The 25,851-nt window shown below is 37.5% G+C and overlaps 1 protein-coding gene across 4 annotated transcripts in view; it reads right to left on the reverse strand.

Moving 5' to 3' along the window:
- atp2b1a (ATPase plasma membrane Ca2+ transporting 1a) overlaps positions 1-25,851 on the reverse strand; it is a 150,852-nt gene that overhangs the window by 19,326 nt on the left and 105,675 nt on the right. For 3 of the 4 annotated variants that reach the window (XM_087787266.1, XM_087787264.1, XM_087787267.1), the window contains exons 1-5: positions 21,098-21,215; positions 9,552-10,018; positions 1,491-1,688; positions 373-630; positions 171-296 (exon numbers count right to left, since the gene is read on the reverse strand). In XM_087787266.1, coding sequence (XP_087643392.1) covers positions 171-296; positions 373-630; positions 1,491-1,688; positions 9,552-9,744 — 775 coding nt within the window. In that variant the 5' untranslated portion in view covers positions 9,745-10,018; positions 21,098-21,215. Of the gene's footprint in view, positions 1-170; positions 297-372; positions 631-1,490; positions 1,689-9,551; positions 10,019-21,097; positions 21,216-25,851 lie in introns of those variants that run through there. The other variant, XM_087787265.1, reaches the window with a different exon arrangement.

Consider the following 25,851-nt stretch of genomic DNA (forward strand, 5'->3'; position numbering starts at 1 on the left):
GCGGAGGTATTAGTTACTAATAGTAAATATATCAGACATTGTAAGAGAAAAGGTGAATCTACAAGTTGTTTTATCTTCAGGTTATCAATTAATAGAGGTTTCTGATGCAAACTAATCCTTATGATGAAACCTGTTGGCAAAGATAAAGATGTTAATGTAAACTTGGTCACCTGAAAGAAGCATTGGATCTTTTTGTTGCGTTTTCTTGACAAGGTCAGACTCTCCGGTGAGCGAGCTTTCGTCAATCTTTAAATCATTGCTTTGGATGAGAACTCCGTCGGCAGGAAGAAGGTCACCTGGGAATAGAAAATAAATCAATGTAAGTAACCTAATAATTGCTTAAAAACAATGAAAAGACTTAAGAGATGTTACCATATTTTATTTGTGCAATGTCTCCGGTCACAATCTCAGCCACAGGTATTTGGATAACTTGGCCGCCGCGGACGACAGTAAACTTCTGTTCCTGCTCTATGCGGCTCTGGAGGCCTCTGAACTGCTTTTCTTTACTCCAGTCGTTGAACGCTGTCACCAGCACCACACAGATAACTGACAGAAGAATGGCAGCACCTTCAATCCAGCCAGTATCTGACTCAGTTTCATCCTCAGCACCGCCAGCTGCCTTTCCACAGTCTGTGCAGGAACAAACACAGCACATGGCATTTTAAATGTAATCAATAGGTTTCCTTTATATAATATAACTATATATACATATTATTATAGGGGTGTGCAAGAAACTGGTGATACGACACGTAGCACGATACAGTGGCAACAATAAAATATATTGCAATACTGTGGGATAAATTAGTAATATTTTCCCAGAGTACTTTCTTTAATTTACAGACCACATGACTCTTGACACATTTTTAACTGGTTTCATTAGTATTTGCAAGGGGATGGTAAATAAATAAAAACATATATATTTTCCTCACACATTATTGAACAATAAACCATATAAATAAGGTGATACAGTATCATTAAAAAGAACATCGCAATATATCAATATCTAACACCACTAATACATATAAAGATATATGTTGGTAAGAAAAAATACAGGTTATCAGATATAATTCAGTAGAGTGACTTTAAAGATTCAACTATAATTTAAGTCTCTCTATTAAGACGTTTTTAAGAATCACAAAAATGACTAGTTTATAAAGACTTGGTTTGAAATGAGTTCATAAAAATGCAATAGTAAATAAATTACTAAATACAATGTTCACAATGCTAAGCCATCATTGGGCAGAGGTTTTAAAGCTCAAAAGAACTATTGGGAATGAGCAACATTTAGTTATTAAATAATTATGAAAAGTGATTGTTGTCTTTTTATTACTGTGGGTTTATTAACTATCAAATCATCAAAGGAGTCAAACACCTATCTCATCTCTTTGGAAACAAAATGAATCACCATTCAATAAACAGCGAACGCAGTAACAAACACAGAGAAGCATGTTTCATTGCAAATAACAACAAAAGTTAAAGACAATACTTACGATCTCTTTCGCCCTCTGGAGGTTTATAAAAAGAAAGGCCTAGTGAAACTATGGCTGCCACCTCTAGGATGATTAGTGTGACATCCTGCAGGGCCTCCCACACTAACTGTAAGAAAGTTTTGGGCTTTTTGGGTGGTATAAAGTTCTGTCCAAAAACAGTTTTCCGCTTCTCAATGTCTGCTGGCTGCCCGCTTAGACCTGCGGAGGAGGAGGAGAAGAAAATATTGTTATCCAAACTTCATGAACTCATTTACATTTTAGAGCCCTGAACTCAATAATATAATAGCGCCGTCAACACACATCAGCCATCTTTTCTCAAAGCCATCCAGCTACCAGCTATTTGGACATTCAAACAGACATCCCATTAATTGTGAAAACAAAATGCTTAATGATGTATTCTTATTTAACGCGGCAGCTAAATAACAGGTATGGTGTGATGAAAAGCATAGAATGACAATATGCAGTATTTCAGTGAAAAAGATTATAATCTACTGCGATCCAATTGTAAGGAACTTGACAAAGGTCAAGCGATGCGATTGATGACAAACATTCCAAAACAAGTATCCAAATGACACAACGATATGAAATCAAATCGGAGACATTTTACTGCTACTGTATAAAACCTTATAAGTCCATATAACTCATTGTTAAATTGACTCTGGATTACTCTGACACACCTCTAAGTCACTTAGGATAAAGGTGCAGCTTAATATAATGCAGAAAAATTCAAGCATAACCACACAAGACCTTCACAATATCACCTTAAGCGGTGATGATCCACAGAGCATTACAGAAGCACCACAGCTGTCAAATTGACAGTTGTTCCACATGCCCTCACAAAGTTTTGATGCATTGTTAGTCAAAACATTTGTATATTCCGTTTCCTTGCCACAATATTTTGCCAACTCTCGTGGTTTCATTATAATATAACTAGCATCTCCTTATATTACCATTTTCTCAATTCCGTATTTCATTAAAATGATTATTCAGATTCACAGATCGTGGCAGACATGATTAATAAGCACACCGGGGAAACAAATCCATGAAAGCAATGCTGCCTTGTGTGTGTTCTAGTAAAAAGTTTCAGTAAAACTACCAGTTGTATGAATCATGTGGCCTGGAGCGTCTCGAGCACAAGTACTAACTAACCTAAAATAAAGCACAAAACAAACTTGGGTGTTCAAAATCATAAAAGGGTAACGGTACGACTGACCCGTGTAAAAGGTTCTGTACTATTACTTGTTGACATGAAGGGGATTAAGTTGTGTAACTACTTTTATTTGAAGTAGAATTATCCGAATCACATGCTACATCAACAACTCAAGTGCGCCCGTTTGTTTTTTTATTTTTTGTTTTATTAATCATGGAACTACTTGAATAAAAGTCAAGTATTTTAGCCCTTCTATGGTCCTAATAATAAAACGTCTCAAGTGGTTTAATAGTTAAAATTATCCCTCTGTTGCTTTTTATGTTTCTCTTAGCAGCAACGATAGTTTTTCATCAACATATTATTCAAGTAAAAAAACAAACTTGAAAAAAGAAAGTAGGTGTTCAGTCTTGTAACTGGAAGTGAAGAACTAAAGGGCTGCTGACATTTAGAAAAGACGAAACACTCGAGTTGTTAGCGACTGTCGAGACCTCCCGCACACTCTCACCTGCAGTGGTACAGGTGAGAGGAGCAGCGGTGACTCAACGTCAGAGCATAAATGAAAAGGCTACAGGGTTGATCTCGCACAGTTCACAACACCATCTCTCAGCATCTGCTTTGATTCTCTCTGCCGCTAATGAAAACATGCTGACAGCTCATATCCTGTTCAATTTTACGCCACACTTTACTTGGGAGCCTGTGCAGTAAATACAAGTGACAAGAGCGGTCATCACTTCATAGTCATGGGCAGGATGGAGAAACAATCATAGGCCAGAGTCCGACCTTCACATCATTTGGGCACCCAGGGTCCAGCAGGTAATTATTGAACATTAAACTGGACCCAGTCCTCATTTCACTATATTTATTGTTGCAATAAAAATATTAATTAACATCTTCACGATGTAGGGGAAGAATACGATATATTGCGATAATATAGGAACATGGATACATTATTAGTATTGCCCTAGTACTCGACTTGGTCTGGAGTTTTACAGGTTTTTGACTAAGTCGCATCTGTAGACTGTATCCTCTCGTACTGAGTAGCTGCTGGGATCTAACAGGATTTAATTATTTTAGCTGCTGAGGACTGTTGTTTTTTATTTTACACACACTTTTTGGAAATAGAAACCATTGAAGAACTATGATAAACATTAAATGTAAAATGTGCCGTTGAATATTAATACAGTATTATGAAAAAAAAATCATGATATTAAAGTGTACCAATATTTTCTCACATCCCTACCGTCTTAAATCCTAATGTAGAATTATAATGCTTAACAACATTTTCTGTGAGCAAAGGAGAGGGGAAGGATTATAGCCTCGAGAGTCGGGAGTAAAAAAAAAAAAAATAATTATGAAGCGTTTTTGTGTTTGTTAAATCAATTAAAATCGATCAGTCAACAGAATTTCCATTTAAAAACCAAGATAATTGCAGCAGCCCCATTTGAAATGAATATTGATCCCTTCAAAATAATCATTTTGCACAACAAAACTATTCTTGTGCAGATCAAATTATCCTCTGTCGGTATTTTAATATTCCACAAACATTACATATGTACACTTGAGTCATATAAAAGTCAGGGACAATTCTTATATCGTTCATGAACTGGTTCACAAACTACGCTGAGAGAATAATCCAGAGGTAAATCACAAACAGGGTGGACTATAGGGAATGCACAATAAAAAGAGGTCTGTAAATGTAAGTTAATCTAACCGTTTGGTTCACACTGCTTTATTTCTCTCAGGATGAGTGTTAAGGTCGACTGGTGGCACATTAAGGTGGTTTAAGGAACAATAATTTAGTCTCAAAAACCCTGAACATAATTTTCCTCAAATTAAATTGGTGTTATAGGATAACTTGTCATTGCTCTGCACAGAACATCCTAAATCAAAGAAGTAATTCACGACTGTACAATAAAATACACTTTTATACCAGAGCTTGCTTCCCTTTGTCACAGTCAAAGGAAAAAAACAGATCGATTATGATCAAATAAGAGTAAACAATGACATTTTTACATGTTGTGTTTACCAATAAGTTAATCAAATCGTCAGCAATTAACCTATTGTACAAGAACAAGTAGCTGTTGCAACTGTAAGCATGCTGGTACACTGCTGCACCGCAGAATATAGCGACTTGAAGTTGGAGGATTAAAGGAGGATCGACTCAAGTAGTACCAGGAATAAACACCCAACTAATTGTGAAAATCGCTTTTAAATTGTGATATAAAACGATGGGGGTTTTATCCATTGTTGCTGACAACACAGCTGAATTTAAGCACCGAAACCAAGTGGTTAATGTTAACCTCATGTATTCTGGCTCTCAACAGCCTTTCCTAAAAACCACACAGGAGGACAGGTAGCCATTTATTTAGCCTCATGCATGTCTATGGAACATTTAGGCATCAAATATTATAGGACATTATTATAGTATATATAATGTGTTTTTGTTACAGGATTTCACTTTAATATTAATTCAACACATTATGACATATATTAAATTAAATCAGGGCTATCAAAACCACCATGTTAATGCAGATTTATATGCCAAAAACTAAAGTGAACAATAAAGCAACCTGTCGTCTATGTCCTACGATTCTCAACAGGTTAACTGGTTCGTTCAGGCATGTCTTAGTTTCGTGGCCAAGTTGTCTGAACTGAGCGTTTCAGTCACATGCTGCCGGTTTATTGGTCAATCAGGACACCTTAACAAGTTAATTTGTCTGGGCAACTGGTTGTAAAATGAGTAATATATTAACGCCTCTTTTGTGTTACTATAAAAATGACTTCAAGCTGCTCTGATGTAATATTTTAACTTTCTATTTTAACCTATATCATTTCAAAAGGCTTGTTTTTTTAACTCAAATATATACTCTTAGAATTGTATTAATGTTAAATATCTACTGTAATAACAATTTAGTAGTGTACACCCGTGTTTTGACATTAAAACTGCTAAAAATTTAGGTGGGAAACAGTAGAATAACAGTAAATATAATATAGTTTTCATTCCAAAATAGTTTCCTAAAATACAGTGTTGACGGAGGAAAGGGACATGCTTGTAAATACACTACTAATCTGACCAGTTATCAGAAAATCATAATGCGTGAATTTACACATAATGGTCTAGTTATTCCTCTACAGTCGAGTTAAGTCCAGCAGGGATTACTAGAAACCAGTGAAAGAAAGCAGCTTAGTGGCACATTATACTCGGCACAATCGACGCGTGTCGGAGATACAAGTGCTTTTTTCTCTCCACGTACTGAGGAAATTAGCAGTCGCCATGTTTACAATCTGATAATGAGTCATTTCTCTTATCATTAATAATGACCCCCAAAAAAATTGTATTGCACCGACGTCTTAATCTATCGAAGCTTTAATTACCCGTTTTTTAAATTAAATTAGCTTTTCTAATTGTAGGCATCAGCATTTAATGTTTAAGCAGTAAGTCTGAACACTGCTTCCCTTTTTCTCTTGCAAGTAGCATTTTTCTGATGAGTCTTTAGAATCATTTAAGGGAAAGGCATGGAAATGTAATAGAAAGAGGATAAATAAGATGCATATGGGAACTGACATTACCCATGATTTGTACACAGAGTAGATGGATTCTCTTCTGCTAGATTTGACGATCCTGTGCACGTCACAGCAATAGTTCTCATTAAATGTTTGATGCACGAGCACGCACGTCTCAATGGAGCTCTATCTTTAGCATCACATTAACAGATTCATTCTTTGATAACAATCAATTCAATCAGATTGTGAAAAAAAGTGGTTATGTAAATCAGTGTTTGAAATACTCGTCTGAAGTCTGCAATTTCTACAAATCGCTAGACAGGATTTAACACCACTTACTATATTAGGCATCTCGAGTAGCATCGCAACAAAAATATTAATACAAAACTAAGCAGTTAAGTTTGTTGTTCTGTAGAAACAGGAGAAACTTTCACTCGACGGTTTAAAAGTCAACAATAACAAAAGTTCTTGTTAATGTTGATGTTGACTTCATCATTGGAATCTGTCTCATACAATAAATACAGAGTTTGTGTTTAATAGTGATTTAATAAAGACTAACAGTGCAGAGTTTCGTGTGTGTGTGTGACATCAGCGAGCGAACGCTCCTTAAAATGCAAGTTTCACAAACTTCAGGACGATCAATGATGACACAAAAACACATTTAACAAGTTTTATTCATAACACCATTAAACGCTTTACTAAATTACTTTTAAATCACTTTTATCACTAATGTGATTATTAGTTGTTTCTTGTATTAAAATTGTGTTTAATATATTCTATGCATGCGCACCTTTTGAGAATCGGATTCAGTCTAGTTTATTGGATTTGTTTACATAATTTGTGTTGTTCTAATATATGATTCTGCTGAATGTGATTCTTTTGTTCATATTTATTCTAAAACTTATTAATTTTAAAGCAGGGAAGACTCTAAGAATACTTTTATTTTAATTGTTTATTATAAAAGTGTTATTACAAAAGTGTTATTATTATGTAGTTCTGTGATCACTTAATAATCTTCAAACTTGCAGGGTTGTTTGAACTTTGTTCCACATTAACACCCTTAGTATTTTGTTTCACCAACTTGTCAACTTCACAGACAGTCTACCTTTTTTTTTTAAGATTATAGGGAAACAAAGTTTACCATTTTATTTTTTTATTTTCATTCTTAATATACTGATAAACATTAAACTATTTATTTGAATAAATACAAACTTTGTAATTCTATACAGTATCATTGTGGTGATACCTTTATTAGTATGTTGTGTCAAAGGACTAGTACATTTATAAATGGGTTGATATACTTCTAGTTATAGTAACAGAAGGGAGAGGGGGATGAAAGACCAGTGGAGGTATCAGGGAATGATTACTTCGCTGCAGAGGAGGATCTGTGAAAACTGAAATTAAAAGTAGAGTGAGAGAAAAAAGAGTTACAGAGCTATATATGATGTAAATGTAAGCATAATTAGGTTGAAAAGGTTGTCATATGGAGGTTTGTGTTTTTGCAGAAATCATTTTCAAATAGCAGAACAATTTTCACTGGAAAAAAAGGATTTCTACCACTGCAACTGAATTTAGCAATTGCGTAAAAATGTTATGGACAAGTCATGATATTAATGCGTAAAGCAAATAAAAGTAACAACGCTTCCTTTTATAACCGACTGTCACACAACATTTGGATCTCAACATTTGTTGCAAGAAACCTTAAAAAAATTGCATTAAAATGAATTAGCAGAAACCCTGGACTGGTTTCTCTGCAACAAGATGTTCACATATTGAGGTTGTGTTCCATTTATTTTTACTGGTTAACAGGCTTATTTATTAATTTAACTTGAGTTACAAGCCAATGTTACTTTTGAGAAAGTCCAAAAGGGTTCTTTTTGTAAAATGAAACGCACTCCCAGGCAGTAATAATCAATAAAACAGCAATTAAAAAATATTTTCTGCTAGTTCTATACGGTGGACATAAACAACTGATTTTTATTTTTCCAAAATGTTTTTTTTCCTGCTCAATTACAAGGTGCTGCTGCCACTATATTCCATATATTTTTACTTTTTTCATTATGATATGATGTATAGTTGGAAACGCTTGTATTTGAGCTTAAGATTTTGCCAATTGTCAATCACCAAAGAAGGGTTAAGATTGTACTTTCAATTAATAAGTAAATATGATCTACTTTACATTCATGTTTTGGTTATTTTTGAAAATGTAACTTTCTGTATATTAAGATTTTTGTATTGACAAAATAAACCAGTGTCCAAGCCTCCAAGCCAGATACTGGAATCATTATTAGCTACAGCCACTTCCTCTGCATCGTCCGGTCTGCAACCAGTGGCAGTTATGCTATGTGGAGTTCTGGGACGGAGCCCAGCTTTAGACCTGGCTGAAGAACATCTGAAGCCGAGGCGTGCCTGCACAGCACTCACTCACTTATTTGTCAATCCAAAAAAGACTGTTTGGTTGTTTCAGCGATGACATTTTGCAAGTGAATAACCTTTTATAAGGAGAACAAAAACTTAACAGCTTCTGGTGTAGATAATAATGTGATCTTTTTTCATTAAATTAAATTTATAGCATTACTGAAAGAGATAAGAGGTTATGCATTAAATATAACCAAAAAAAATTATATATTCTGTCAGTCCTGTTAAAGATAAAACACCAGAAAATGTTGTCCCTGCGTCGAGACGCTACATACAGAGGACTGTTGCTGCACAAGTGAATATGCGGTGCCGTTTTAATCTGGGATCAAACTGAAAATCCCCTCCCATAAGAGTTCAGTCAAGGTCATACGAGCGATTAGGCCGACTGTCTATAGAGGGACCAACGAGGGAGTTCAAGAGTGGAACAGATAGTGTCAAACATCGACGCTGCATCGCAACTATGATCAGGTTCGTAAACGGTCTTTTGACCAAACGCCAGCATCACTGGTTCACGGCGCGATCAACACTTGTGACCGGCACAGAGGAGCTATTCACTCTCTGCACAACAAACACTTCCCGGCCTTAAAGCCTGCTGCTGAGTGCAGCACATGTGGAACACGGACCTGCATGCAGCCTGGTGCCGTGCCCAGGGAGACAGCTGCTCTGTCTGACGCACACACACATGCACACACACTCACACACACACAGCAAATGAGACACAGAGGTGAAAAGGGAGAGAGGAAGTGTGTGTGGAGGACATGTCCACGGTCCCTGAAATAGAGCAAGACTGGCCCTGGTCAGAGCCGGCAGGCCAGGACACCTGTCTTGCAGACTAGTATTCCAAGAAAATGTGTCAAGGTATTCCCGAGAGGTTGGCAAGAATAACGACATCCTTCCTACGGGGTTCACAAGGCCAAACTTCTGCTATCACTTTGGGGAAAACAGCCTACATTTGGTCAAACGAGAGTGACAATGAAGCGTGACTGTACCTTCTATAGGTGATGTTTTTAATCGACTGCAAAGTCCTTGAGTGTCCCCGTAAGATTCCCCTATTTTGGTGATCGCCTCTGCGCCCCTCAGTTCCATAAGGGATCGAAGTTCTTTGAGTGTACAGCCAAACTCTCCATCATGGTTGGCCTCCAATATGGAGTTCTTCACCCCGCTGTACGAGTTGTTCGCCATTTTGCCACCAGAGCAAGGTGATGGTGTGCCTGGACTGAGGTTTTATAAAGCGTCCTTTTGGGGGGGAAAAAAAAAGTTTAAATCCTCAAGCGTGCAAAAGCCAGGAGGATCCCATAAAAAGCTACAGGTCCTTCAGAGGCGGCTGGAGTCGTACGCCGTGGGGCAGGGCAAGGATTTTACTAAAAAAGCCATTTCCCTTTGGAGAGCCCACTTCCTAGTCTTTCATGGTGACGAGCGATCACCCACACAGCCGGAGAACACCATTGATGCACATCTGAAAAAGAGGAGAAAGAAAAGAGATTAAATAACATTGAAATAAACTAATGAAGAAATCCATGTTAGCATCTCCAATTGTATTTTATTTTTAAACTGTGTGAGATATTTATTTAAAAATTGCTTTGTCGTTAACCTGGATTGTCACGAGAAAGATTAAAGATTTAAGAGTCTTTAATCTCATTATACAGATAATTAAAAATGCAATATAACAAGAATTTGGGCATTAAAACAGTAGATAAATCACAAAGAAAAGTGGCAATAGAGTAAATAGTGGATACCTTCTATAATCAGAGACCAAAGATCAAAGTTTGTTTTATCGATAGATATTTAATGACTCACGTGTGTCAAAGCATTTTGATTGACGGATGTACATCACATAGAAAACAACATTATTGTACATCTAAATAGGGTAAAACGTTTCTTCTTCCATGAATCACATCAAGTATACTGTATAATAGGTTGAGTCATCTTATGTTTCATTTCAGATGTGTTCATGATTGATTCAATATGCAAATGGCCGAAAAGAACAAAGCCTATAATGAACCTAATGTTTACTAAACTGCACTTTACTACTACGTTAATACACAAGTTCTCAGTGGTTAACATGCGAGTTATACATGTGAAACTAGAGTGGTGGCACAATGTGACGTTCGTAAATAACATAGGCGTGATAAGCTAACCCTGACCCCCGGTTGCTTAAAGGCAGACATTCAAGCATAGAATTCCAATCAAGTTAAATGGCTCCTTTGATGGATTCTAAAACTCTCCACCCTCCCTTTGATCATGACCTTTTAAACACAAACAGAGATGATAGAAAGAAGGAATTGAATGCTTTCTTCTCTCATCGAGGGTTAAGAACTCTTTTAATGAAAAAATATATATACATAAGTAAAAATACTCAAAAAAGATATACTAAAAAGATTAAGATAACACTGAAAAAAACACAGGTGTCCCAGAAAATGAGGGAAAAAGCCTTCACGAATAAGAAAGTCTTAAGATGTTTCTTGAGTCAGTAGATCCATCAAGCGCAAAGAGAGAGGAAGATCATTCCAAAGCTTAGGAAAAACAGCCTGGAAGATCCATTAATGTATTTTGATTCCAAAGTATCTCATTTCATTTATGGTATATTAGTTATAATAATTAATTTTAACATAAATATATTCAGATTGTTCATTATTGTGTTGGAATAAACTTCTAGATGGCAACAGTCATTGCTTCATCCACAGCTAAAGAAACTACGAAATCCTGCGAGCTCCCGGCAATAACTGAGAGCAAGAGGATACAGTCGTCTCCAACATCCTTTAAAGCCGATGCTTGGGCGTAGGTAGTGGTTTTTATAATGAAAAGAGTGAGGACTTCGTCTAGAGTTTTGGTCTTGGTTTGTAAATTATCAAACGTCAGAGCCAGAGTAAAGTACTCGGACAATACTACAAATATGATGTTGTTCAGTATCACAATATATACTGTATCGTTGTCCCTGTATCATCAGATTGATTACATGTTCTACAACGCTGGCTGCAACATCTAATCAGTGAGGGAACCATCTTATACAACAAGCACTGGAAGACGACTCCCCTTGTTTTGTTTTGTTTTATTTTCCATAGATATGTTCACTTCTCCGAATAAATTTGGCAGGTTTTTTTCCAAATGCGAGTGAAAGCATTCTTTTGCTGGAGGAGAACGATAATGAGCAGGAAGCAAGTGAATGATCATGGCAGGAAAAGCCTTGTGTTTAATCTAATTAGGACTATGTGGGATCAGGGAACTCCACAACGCTTAACACAGTTCAGCCACTAATGAGTCCTATTCAATTATAAGGCTCATGAAACACGATACCACATTCGCTTATTTGACAGAAAATGTGTGCAATGTTATTGGACATATTTGGATTAACAGACGAGACACCGTTCAAAACAGATAACAAAGTGATCTCGGCAGACATGTTTTGGCATCGGTTCCTGCCAATTAAAGGACTCCATGTTCATAAGAAGCCGAGTAGAATTTGATTTCTAGAGAAAAAATGAATTTACTGCCGTGTGTCGTCACATCGGTTCACCCTCTTTCATATTGTGAATAATTATCAGGACAAAAGATATCTGAACAAGCCTTGATACAAAAATACTGTGTTTTTGGACTTAATAAATAAAGCTATGGTTGATCACGTCACGTGTCAAACCCAAGGCCCGGTTAAAGATGATCTTGGGAATCTTATTATACAGAGACTTCTAATAAGAGTAAAACTGACATTGAAGAAGAGGAAACTTGATGGGAGTAGATCAAGCCTCCAAGAATGAATATACTATTACACTTCGACCCACATCCTCTTCCGCTAAAAGTTTTTCAGGTCTGTGGTTTACGTCTCCAGAAAATTTGAAGAACTTTGTCAGTTAACTGATTAAACGATCAGGTTAGCCTCTAAGAATGGTAACTTTTTATTTATTTATATTGTTACTGCAAGCAACAACATCATTTGCTTGTTTTTTTTTAACTAATGTTTGCTATTTTTGATTAGCTTAATTCTGTGAGTTGTAATTCTTGCACAAAAAAAAATGCAATGATTGCCCTGATAAAGTTTTTTTTTTACGATAGATCACGTTCAAACCAATGGCATATGATGAATCTATAAAATATAAAGATTCCACCTACTAAAATTAAATAATCTTCCTTTATGTTCTGCGAGGCCAAACCAGGCACTCGCACACAAGTGCAAGTTCCACTTCAAATATATGGCAAAAATGTAGCCGCTATTATTGCCCGGTGACAAAAATTCACACTTCAAGCTTATTCTGTGCTGCGATTCTTGGAAACTGTTCTGTCGTTGAGGAGCTATTTAAGGTCATCTGTCAAGGAAACTTGGAGATTATTCATTATGAATTTTAAGAACATATTTCAAGAGAGAAGATGTGCTGCTAAAATGCGCATGGTTCAACAAAATCTGAACATTTTGGTGAGAATACTTTTAACAGTTGCCCTCCAAGGGTATATAATGTGTATGTCACTGTTCATCCACTGAGTGAAAGTAAACAAAAAAAAAACTTTTTAGATCCATCCCTAAATAATATAGGCACAAAAGGTATAAGAAGGAAGATACTGTTGAAAGAAGAACTCTGCACTGCAAACCACTGGCAAGTTCTGTTGGCCTGTGCTGCCGAGATGTCAAGGAAATGACATCATGACTCACCAAGGAAACTAGCTGTCACTTCAAGTCGTGTTATGAGTGGCAACGCAAACTTGAAAGCTTTGAGTTGAAGCACCCTTAACGGCTGGATGAATTTTAATGGGAGGTATTTCAAAAGTATGAGTCATTTTGGGTGTTTTCAGTGGTCAAGTCAAACTTTATAGTTAAAAGAAGAAATGTTTGGCTAATTCTCTGCATTTACTTTTGTCAACACTTATACCATCAGCTTAAAAACTGATGAATCTGATCAAGTTTATTTAAAGGATAACAAAGCATTAAGTCCAATTATCTCGATTAAATGTTTTGCATATAAAATCACAGTAAGTTGCAAGCCAACCGAAGGTTCATCAGATGTTTTAACAACCTGTACAACATCAAAGTGCAAACGTATTAGCCAGGACACCATTTTCCCTCTATGTAATTTGTATTTGTATTTATTTGTCACAAAATAATGCAGCAATGAGCGCCAAGGTCAGATACTGGTAAACCTGCTCAATCGCATGTCGGATGAGGTTAAAACATCTAAACGGCCAGTTGGCAACAGTAGAGTGGGTTAAGGGTTTGAGGACCTCTCTCATGCACACTCTCAAACAATTCCCAGGAGGTAGTCAGATGTATAATTCAAGCGCCACCGTCAGTGTCGATGTCTTTTATAAACACGGTCAGTGTCAGCAAAAGCAGCGGATCTTCACCCGGGTGAGAAGTGTTTTGAATGTGGAAGATGTCCTGAAGGTAAACAACGATTTAAATTGCTCAAGCTAAATCTGCAGTAGCTACAGTATATCTATCTGGTTATAGTCCAAACATACGCACGTGAACAGACTCTTCTTTAAAGTAGCTTCGTCATGAAGGAAGTCCACTCAAATATGCCAAAATACCAGCGTTGTGTAGAATTAACCAGGAATGCGTGTAACTCATCACTGACAATAACAATGTGGTTTACACAACTTGCTAATGTTCAAGACAAGTCATCATCAGGTTTTACCTTTTCGTTTACGCCCAACTATTTTATATGAAGAAATGTGCCCAGAGAATATAGAAATTAAACATGTTTAACACTTGACTTGACCCCTTAGTCGAAATGAGAGATAATCTTGATTGGCTTTTCATTGTTCAAACTATAATAAACATACTTGCTGTATTGCAGCTCAAGGCACCAACGATAATTAATATTTTCATCCACAATGAGCTTAATTTCCAAACCTACTTAACCATCTTCACCCGACAGCTCTAACTATAATGATACTACAATAATCAAGTGTTAAAACAACAAAATAAAATGTTTGTTAAGAAATGTTCTCAAACTATTTTAGCGACCACGGTCTTGACGATATCAGACACCGCTCATGCAGGAACCTTTTTTTTTTTTCTTTTTGAGGTCCCCTCACATTTCTGCCACCTGACCCCATCAGCAGCCGGAGTGTCAACATGAGGAAGGTGCCAACATGTGCTGCGCCGCAACACTTTGGGGTTGCGGGACGGGTCACATGTCACAACAGCGGAAAATCGTTGCGATCGGCATCTCCGACCCGACAACCGGCGTGGTCGAACGACAAAGGCCGAAGTTAACCCTTTATGAACCCACCCCCCCTGCAGGAAACGCTTAGCTCAGCAGGAACATGAATGAAGATTTAGTCATTGTATGTTACGCTCAAATATTTTGAGCCTGTAAAGATTTACGTTGAACGGATGGATTCGCTGACAGAGGGGGAAAAAGTGACCAATGAGCATCTAAATGATATACTTGCTAAGGAAACCCTCTGGCAGCGAATGTGAGTGGAGGTTAGCAATTGTAGGGATCCCTCAGGAACTGAGCTGCCAAACGCAAAGGATAGTATTTTTAGCTTTCTCAGACTGCCCCTCCCCCCCTACCGCTAGCCACCGTTGAACTGGGTCAGGCCATGTAAATGTGGAGGGGGACATAGTGGAGACACACTTCTGGTTGTGATATGCCGCTTGTAGCTACTTCACCAACACACAGATCTCCAAAGTTGTCGGTCTGCCAGCTCGATGGGAACACACACTCGGAGGTGGAACCAGTCAACACGCACGCTAGCGGTCTGCCGCCGCGTCTTGCGAAATTCCATGCAACGTCGAAAGGAATAAAGAGCACTTTCTCATGTCGACAACAAATTTCCTAAAGATAAATTGAGTGGAGATAATGTGAAACATGAACGGAAAGTGTGTTGAATCTGCCCCCGACCTGAACATTAAATAGTGTTTTAAAAACTTCAGTTCAGAACAAAAAACGTACTAATGTGATTCCACTAGTTTTAAACAGACGCGCTAAAAAAAAACACCAAATATAATTTTCGGAACGCTGCATCAACCTTTTTAAACTGAACAAAAAAGCTGATGAGCGCGTTGCGTAATGAATCACCCAAAGGTTACAAAATCGGTTATTTCACATCACTTCATCTTCCAGTCCAATGGAAAGTTAACGGTCATCATTTTCTGTTTTTCAACACCAAGTATATAAAGAAGTACTGCACAAAGCATAATGAAAATATGTGAAATAGTTTTTCCATATTTTCAATTGCAATATTTATATTTATATAGTTAGTTTGCCCCAAGTCAATTTTACCAACCATCTTCAGCAATATCATGTACCAATATTTTTATAAAGATATGACGAGGTATTTAACATTAGTCCTCAACATCATTACGCAGACTGTCCATGTTTTGTTTTTGTTGTCAAAAGAATGAGAATGTTTTTTGGAGTATAAAGAATGAATAACTGTAGATGAAGTAAACTTTGAATAGTAATTATTATGTTAACAAATAGAAGGGTTGGAATAACAGCAATTAATTGACTGCACACTTGTCCTGCAATAGTTAAGTTCATAAATGCAATGTATTAAAGGTAAGACCCGAGCGGAACATCATCTTTGGGTTTCCTATGAGCACTCTCTCTCTCTCAATACTGCATGTCCTTTAATTGCCTCCATTGATTGTTGTCTGTCAGTCTAGTGGTTTGGTTTCTGGTCAGTCATCATTATTCAGCGATGCATTGTGGACATGAAGTCAGACTAGAGAGCTTGAACATTAAACAGGAACTAATGTATTATTTAACAAACTGTACATGTATGATCACACTTATTAAAATGGAAATTATCTGAAAAGGAAGTAATCATGTTTCCCAATAAAATATGATTCTTTTAATTTTTGTAGATGATCTATGGTAGTCTCTTTGTAGTCTCCTTGTGAAGGTTTTAATCAAGCTTCTAATTTACTGGTTGTTAATTTCAGATTTGTTTTTTTTGTATAGGGAATAACCGCAAATTGGTGGAATGCATTTTAATGAAACTTTCAAGGTTCATTAGTAATGGGCAAACCTTGAAGCGATCCTATTTTGGTTGTGTTCTGGGAGTCTCATCTTGTGTTAAAAACTTTTTAACTTTCTTTAAATTCTTCCTTCCACTTTCATTGCTTGAACAGCTCTGGCAAGAAAGTACCCAAAAAACGTCACAATATAAAGCACAGTATACAATCGAATCACTAAAATTAATCAATAACTTTACGTGTTGATTGTGTTGTTAATGTTCATTTGAGTAGAGCTAAAAGGACTCAAAGCTAATGGCAACTGGTGGCCCAATTTTCAAGAACATCCATTTAGAATAATATTGGGGTAATTTAATAGCTTGAAAACTGTGTCCATCAAATGAAACAAAATACACTCCAAAGGTCGGCGATGAAGGTATTTTAGTTATGTTCTCATAAAACCTTGATAGTTGAATGGGTGGAAGGTTTCATCTTTCCTGCGGTATTTTACGGGTAGTGCGACTGAGTTACTCCAGGACTATCTTCTTGGTTTTGATTCTAAACTAATTAACAATGCTGTTTAAGGGAATGTTATTAATGCGGTGTTGTCAGTGCTTGGGCTTAATCTTGTGGACCATGACGTGTATGAAGCCTGAAATAAAATCAGTTATCCTGCGATCAAAAATGGATCCTTAACTTCCAGGAACATGACAACTAACCATTTGTATGCATGTGTGGAATCTGGCAGGACTGGTCGTGCCATTTTCCAAATATGCCCTAAAGAAAACAGAGCTCGTCCACCACGTATTTAAATCTACAGTTAAAAGCATTCAAAGTACCACCAACATTGTCTTATTCTTACTGTACTTGGTCCTAAATGTCCTTAAAATACCTCAGACCTCATTTTTAACATGCAGAAGCACAAATTAATAACAAAGGGGAACTAAACACATCATTTTACATGCCTCATTAATCTTTTCTGTAGCTACAAGCAACTTGCTTTTAAGCAATATTGTGTAACTTCATGAACCTGCACAACTCACGGCACACATATTTTATTGGGTATTGTTTTGATTGTTTAAGCGTTTTGTGACCCTGGTCTAGGAAAGCGCTCTACAAATATTACTTACTAACTTACTAAGCATTAGTAGATTCTATACATTGGATAATTATGTAAAATTATCACTTTTATTTTGTTTACATGTGTTAGAGACCTAATTTTATGATGATTTGTCCGTTAAGTTTCACACTGAAAATGGAGTCTTTGGGTGCATTTGGATGCTTTCACACTGTTGAATTGTCGCCCTGTCTCGCTCTTTATACAGCGTAATGAGCTACAAGAAAAGGATGATTTGCAACAATGTATGGCCGACACACAAGCCTATGACAATGACAACAACGTCTGGATACAAATGACAATGAAATGACAAACACAAGGGACTGCCTTGCCATGTAGTTTAGTACATAAAATTGCCAAAATCCTTTCTAATTTAGCAAATTAAACAGTCCCTTCAGTATATCATATTTTAAGAAGAAGATACAGTATACGGAGTGTAAATCACACATATATTTGGGTGTACCGGTCCTACAAATGTGTTCAGATTAAGTATTTGGTACATACGGTCACCAGGAAAACCTGTTTTTAAACAGCTGAGAAAAGAAGTTGTTTTATGTGCATTACCAAAGAAGCTGCATGTATTTTCAGATAACTGTTCCCCAGCAGCATCAGTTCTTGTAATTGGATTGTTTCTAGCGTTCTTAGAGGTCTTTCTGGTATTGAGATCAATACATCTACTGAATTGCCAAAAGTGCCACACATTTAAACATAACTTCCTACAGACAAAAGCGACAGCATCTGGACCACCTTTTCGTGTTTTTGCTGTTGATGTGCAGCGAAAAGATCTTCACCAAACAAACAAGGTACATCTGGTCATGATGGTCGACCGAGCGTAAAGTAAAAATGGGTCCGTTTGTGACAACTGTCACAACTCACTTGGTGAGTATTCACTTCTGCAAAAATGATCATTTCAAACATCTCGTCACTAGCTTAACCCACAAAGGGAACATAGAGTTAAAACATTACCATAGCCAATATCTCTTCTTTTAATCAAACATGCATGTGCATGCACTGATATCACGCCACTAGCGACAGCGCAGTCTTTACAAATGGTTTCAGGAATCATCGCTCACTGCAACCTACGCCACAACAATATATACATTACAGACAAAAATAACAGTTTCCTATGAATATCATCTTGTGCCAACCCTGCCAAAAGCACACCCTGTGCATTTTTACATCTGACATCTAGCTTTACATAGTCGGTTACAGCACTGTCAACTGCCGGTGATGTTTTGACTGCACAATGGTGTAAGCGGACTCCATGCTCAGTAAAGCAGTTAAAGATGAGTCACAGAGAACATAAGAAGGTATACTTTATCACAGTGGTGAGAGCAGTATGTGATCCATTATTGGACTGAAGTATTGTGCATCTGAAGATGAGAAAAAATAAACAACCGTTTTAATGTCAGAGATGTTCCTATGCAAGAGCGTTTTCCAAGAAAGCCATTACTGCTGGCATAAGCTGGGCTGTCTCGCTTTAGTAGAACTTGCAATCCAGGTAATAGACACCCAGAGCAAAGGAGAAAAAAAAATCAATTACAATTGTTCACACATGGGTCATTTTGTGTTAACAGCATTACACATAGTCCTGAACTTTTTACAAAACCCAATCACTCGTTTGTAGACAGCAAATTTTAAAGTCGAGTCCAGTTGTTAAGAAGAGAAGATGGTGAAATCCTAGAAAACCATATCGTTCTCATGCGAGCTGCTGTGTAAAATAAGTATCTTGAACTGGATTTCAAAGCTCTAACCAGATAATTCTCACAGACATTTTTTTTTTTTGGTCAATGGGCACGTTTTCTTAACATTGAGAATAAAGTATTTGTTTCATGCCAAATCACACTTTTTTTTTAAATCCACTTGTTTTTATTTCAACACCAATAGTCCTCCATAAATGATTGGTATTGTAAAGTATCATCAGGATTCACTGGTATACATTAAAGGGGTAGTAAACAAGAATGAATTTCACACAAAAAAAGATCTTTAGTTGAAAAGTTGAGATCCAAATCTGCACCAATATGTTAAGAAGCATTTAACCACCAACTGCACTATGCAGAAAGTACTGAGTTACAACCATAGCCCGGGTCCAAAGGGCTGGAAAACAGCATGTGTGACTGATGAATCATTAAACGTATAGAGAAATGCTGAGCCAGATAAAAATGTCATCCATTCAGAACCATCTCTTAAAAGTCTGCAACATTTTTAAAGAAGCCACAGTTACAACTACAATCTGCTCCGACCCATGTCAGTGCTGCGCATTATGTAATGTGTCTGCAGTAAACTAAACATGAATCATGCACCGAGAATCACTGTTAACTTGCCTTTTTTTTTTATTAGAGATAAAATTCTTTAAAATCCTAGTTAATTACACGCAGACAGTGACACGCACTGGCGCAGTGGCAAAAAAGCCTGGGTGCCATTTAATTGGATAAGCAGCGAGATCCCTTCAACTGGACACCAAAGGGCGCTCAGCAGGTGAAATCCACATCAACCTGCTGCCTTACAGCGAGACTCGAACCCTCAACGGTTTGTCTCACAAGGTCACGCGAATAATGTCAGCGTGACGAGATGAATGAAGAGGACTTTTGCAGGAGATGAAACAGAAATGTGAAGCGACATTCCAAAAGGTTTTAAAAAATAAATAAATAAAAAAGGGATCTAAGAGTGACATTTCTCGATCTTTCTATAGAGCCATTGCATCTGGTCATTTAAGCGTTTAAGTGGGGGAAAAAAAGAAAAAAAAGGGGGGGACAGGTGAGAGATGTGGAGCCTGACAGTGCAGCTGATCAGCCGGCGAGTTGGCCTCGGTCGCCGGGGTGAGTAAAGGCTTCGACACGTTAAAAAAAAACGAGTGGGCAGCGGAAAACAGCAGAATAAATCGAAATAAAAGTCCCACTTGTGTGTTAATTTTTTTAAAACAGTCGCTGCTTATCAACTTATCTTGAATAATCCTCTTTTTTATTTAAAAAAAACGAGCGGAACCATCTTAACGATAATCAAGTTTCTCTCGCGGGTGATGGTCGCACTTGACAGCGGACGGTTCCTCGGCACGTTGGCGTGTCAGTTCTACCCGCTAGCGGACAGCGTTAGCCCGACTAGCAAAACCCCACCGTTAGCTTATGCAGATGTACGAGATTTCAAATACAAACACTATCGAGAGGTTGTGTCAACTCTTGGGAAAAACTCGGCCCGGGGGCGACACACACACGGGGGGGGAGAACCGGTAAATAAAAGCCGGTGCCGCGGAGACGAGCGCGCCATCCTCAGTCTTGTGGAGTGAGTTCCCCCGCGGCTGCTGCTGGCAATGTCAGTGTCTGTCCAAGTTCTGACGGTTAGCCGCCGTTAGCTCCCGAAGCTAACAGCCGATCATTTTCTCTTTTATCAACCTCAAAGATAACGAGCAACCTTTAGACGTGTCCGTGCTCGCTCTCAAGTGATCCGCGATAATGGCCATTTTTTTTAATTTTTTTTTTGAAAAAGCGCGACGGGACCGCTACGAGCGAAGCCGAAACACTTACCCCGTTCACTGCAGAGCTCCCCGGGTCCCTCTCTCTCTAGACTCCCCTCAGTTTCTCCACTGAGCAGACTCTCTCCTCTGCTCTGCGCTCAGGCCACGCCCACTGCTCTGTCACTACCTCAGCCAAAGTGTTGCTGCGCGAAGCTGTCAAGATAGTTCCCCTCCCCTCCCACCACCGAAACCCTCTTCTGCGCGACACATGGAAACTGAATCTGGGAATCACACCTGTGGCCTCGTTCTCACTTTAGAATCCTAAATGGTTTCAATAGAACGCTTAAATTATTGACTATGTATCCGTAGCTTTCCTCTGTTTGTTTTAAATCAAACAGATATATTACTTATAGGTTATAATGACGCCATGTTGTGGCGTTCCGCAGCCAAATGCGGAAGTAGGTAGAGGGGACTCATTTCGTTTTCCATCGGTTTCTCGCTGTCATTACTCGGCTGGGGACATGTGATGCGCGTCAACAGGAGGATGGGTACGGGCCGCTGGTGTGGACTTTCATTGGCTCAGGCCGAATATCAGTCGCCAATGGAAACGATGACGTCACCAGAGCCTTCAAAACCCCCTCTTTTCCCCATCGGCGAGCGAAGGATTTATTCTCCTCTATTTTTTTCATCATGTGGTATCGCAAAAGTGAACGCCAATGCAAACGCTCCAGCGGTGTGAGCCGCTCGTAGCCATGGCTCTCTCTCTCTCCTTGCGCCTTATCGCACCTGACGTCACAGTTTCCATGACGTAGCGTTTCTTTTCTTTTTCAGAGTCAATAACTGTATTCCTTGCGGATCCTTTAAACCGACCGCAACTTCCAAGAAAGTCCAATTGATTGCATTCCTGTGGTGTGAAAAATGCCTCTAGTAAATCAAGAGCGACACAACTATATCATATATTTATTTTTCCTAGTTAAATAAAATAATAATGACGAAAATAAACACAGATATTATGAAATCAAAGTGTATTTAGAACATTTTTGGGGGATTTTTTTCATGGCAAAAGCATAATTATACATTCTTCGCTCCTGATTTTAACAAAAAGGACCCATGATAGAGGTGGGTTTATAATATAGGGTTTTATATTAAATATAATAATTTAATTTAAATACTTCAACTGATATGGGGAAGCCTTTCTTATGCTTTCTATGGACATAGAGGGGAAATCAAATCCTACATTATTAGGTTGTAGTATATTTTAATGAAAAGAACATGTAAGAAAAACTCAGTGACCTTCCCTTCTTTCAGTGGCTTAAGTTAGTTGTGGCGATTCAATATTCTGGTCAGGATGTCAACCAGCCTCATTCTTTGAGTAGCATGTCCAGCTGGTACGTGACTACATGAGACATCTGAATTACAGAATGCATGACCACTCTGGCATGTAAACATCTTAGGATCCTATTAATAATAATCTAGGGAGCAGAGAGAAGGTGAAGGAGCCATTACCCTTCTACCACGTTAATATGAACCTATTTAGAAATAATTGGGAATTTCTTTCTTCCATCGTTCAATCACTCTTAGTAAGTTTACTTGTTTGGTCATTATCTCTCCCAAAAGAAAACAAATATACATATATATATATGTGTGTGGGTTATTATTTAAGAGCAGGAAGAGAAGGAAATGTTCCATTGTCAAGGATGTGTGGGTTACAGATCATTAAAATAGATTAAAGGATTTATTTACCTTTCCTCAGACTTATAGATAACAAGATGATGCTATAATGCTTGCCCCCCCTCCATCTAGATATCTCAATCAAGCTCTTCTCAAAACCAAAGCTCCTGCAGGATTAGCTATTATTTATTGATTATTCTTTTTTTCGTTATTTATGTTTACAATTTTATGTTTTAATGGATGGTTGGTTCCATATTAAAGAATTCAATCAGTGTTGATGTATAAGATATGCTGCGGGAAAGACATTATCAATGTAAACAACTCAACCTGACATCAAAGGAAGTTAATGTTGAATGAAAAAACAACATCTCAAGTCACAAGCAGAACATGTACTTCCTATTAAAGACAGTTTGGTAAATATACATTTTTTTCATGTCCTGTGACCTCGACCTAAACTAAAGGTTTTGGCCCCTGTGAGATTGAGTGGATTGCTATTAAGAGTTTTGCGTGTGATAATGCTGTGGTCATTTTTTGGTTTTTGATTAGAATTTAGACACATTCATAGATCGTATTAACTGGAAAAACTAGTCCCACAAGACTCTTTCTGGTGACTCCAAACTCACAAACTTAACTAGGGAATCTTTTTTGTTGTAGTCAAGTGTACATGATTTCCACTTTTTTGCATTGAATGAAAATAATTTATTTTGTAAAAAAGAAGACGCAGACCTAAGAATACTAATAATGATGACATTCTATCCTTAAGGAGCCCCAGCAGTTGAACAGGAAACAGCTACGACTGAAAAAAGTGCAAGCAGCAGTTATTTGCTCGCGACTTCAGGAAGTGGATCGAGTTCAGGGTTGTGTTTTTATGTCTTCATATAGAGAGCACAGCATCCAGAACGATTTCCAATTTTAAAAATTCCACAAGATGAATTGCCACGTCCGATAGACAAACACACACAATCACTATATTCCTACAACGTTTTCAACGGAAATCGCTTCATCTTTAAGATATGCAAATGATGCTTGAACTTACTATCAATGCTATCAAATGAATCTTTTTTTGTTTCCTTATCTTCACTAAAATGAATGACCCAAGAGAACACGTCGGGAGCATCTCAGAAATGTGGAGGGAAATGTCAGTAATGTGTCATTTTTAAATCGGGAGGTGCATTCTCCCCTCAGCTGTTGGCAGACTATTGCTGTTGATTCAGTTCCTGGGTGGATGTTTGCCATATGCTCTGGAGCACCGAGTGAACTACAGTAAATGTCAAGAGTCATTCACCTTTTGCATGCTAATGTGTTGTTCCTGTTGTCTGAGTTAGCAATCAGGATTTGCCGGAAATAAAAGAGACAAAAATCTGATTCTGAATAAATGATTTGCATCGCCGCTCTATAGAGGGTGAGACATCCACATGAAAGGCTGCTTTCCAAATAATTATAAGCTCAGTTGACGAGAATTTGAATTAGTGCTCTTAGTTACTTTGTAAACTTAGTAAATATACTATATATATCTAACTATAAGATAGTTTATATGGAATAAAATGGATTAAAACATGAACTATTTATCTAACTTCCATAGACAAATGTTCCACTTCCACACACAATAACTATCAACAACTATCTGCAAAGGATGTCTCAGAATGTTTTCCTTTGCCAAAACCTCATGGAAAATTAAACAAGGATGTCTCAACAAGTGAACTCAGGCTGTAGCAATATTGTTTTCTGCTGGTCATGTGATTCTCCTTCTGTACTTCTTGAACGGACATTGACTTTTTCCACTGGCTAAGCATTTTGAAGAGATGTGAAGAATGGTGTGTGTGTGTGTGTGTGTGTGTGTGTGTGTGTGTGTGTGTTGCATGCAGACAGAGGGCGACTTCCTTTTTTTGTAGAGGCAGGGGAAATTATGTTGCATATTCCTGAAAAAGACTGCTGATTCAGACCAGAATAATGCCTTATAATGTTGGCAGAATTTCCAGTTAGGAAGAATCAAAAGCCTGTTGGTCCATACACACTCAGTATCTCCACATGAACAAAGTACTGGTGCAGTTAAAACATTTAAAACCCTTGAAAATTCCAATCAAATTTACATGCATATTCAGTTTGAAGTTCCCGGTTTTAAAATTGTGAAAGGATTGTGGTTTGAAACCAATGTGGGCTTGGAGGACAACCATGAAAACACAAAGATTATCTTGGTAGTCTTGCTCACGAAGAACTCACTATAAAACAAAAGTAAACCTACTTTTAACTTCCATTATTCCACAGCAATGGGACTGTTTCGTGTGTATGTCACTTTATTTCTAACATATTTCGCTCTATGAACCTATTGATCTATTCTTTAATCAAAATAAAATAACATTCCACCCTTTCAAAACAAGCATATTTTGTGGTACCCATTGAATTATGTACACAGGGCACTTTCATATACATGATAAAGGTGTTTTCGAGACACAATGAACATTAAAAGTGATAACTGCATTTGCTGCGGATCTGCTTGGCTTCTGCAGTCTGACTTTTTTACAATATCTGGAGCATTTCACCCTCCAGGGATGTGCAATTAAGTTTTCCAAGGGGCCACATTATAAACTCATGCTGTTGAAAGACGGAGCAGATAAAAAAATAAGCTGGAAAATGATTGGAAAAAAAGAAACGGATCAAATGTGTAACATGATTTGCTAAAAAGAATAAGCATTGAAATTGAATTTGCTAAGAACAACACAAATCCGTCAGTGTATTCTTTTTTTGGGGGTTTAATTTTAAGTAGGAGGAAAATTGTGATGAGCTATTCATAGACTTGGGATTCTTGAGTGGCACTGAGTTCAAAATCGAGAATTAAGCATCAGTTTGCATATCACAACCCAGACTACAATGAGATCAGTGAGGTCCCCGTTATCCTGATACCTTACCTTATCCAAAAGATCTGTTCTACTGAGAAAGTCAGTGAGGACGTTTTAAGGAAATTTGTCCCTATTTAATTATTTCTGTCGCATATTAGCTTTTTCAATAGCTAGTTTTGCCAACTAGTGTGATATAGTTATTGTGGTGAATGGAAGAATAGTGTTTTAGAGCAGGAAAAATTGTGAACATTGTGTCAAGTCTGGTGTGAAACACCCATAAAAAAGATTACAATTATTTTATTGATCCTTTTGTGTC

This window comes from Callionymus lyra, chromosome 3 (genome assembly GCF_982586985.1).
Source record: "Callionymus lyra chromosome 3, fCalLyr1.hap1.1, whole genome shotgun sequence".
Lineage (NCBI taxonomy): Eukaryota > Metazoa > Chordata > Actinopteri > Syngnathiformes > Callionymidae > Callionymus > Callionymus lyra.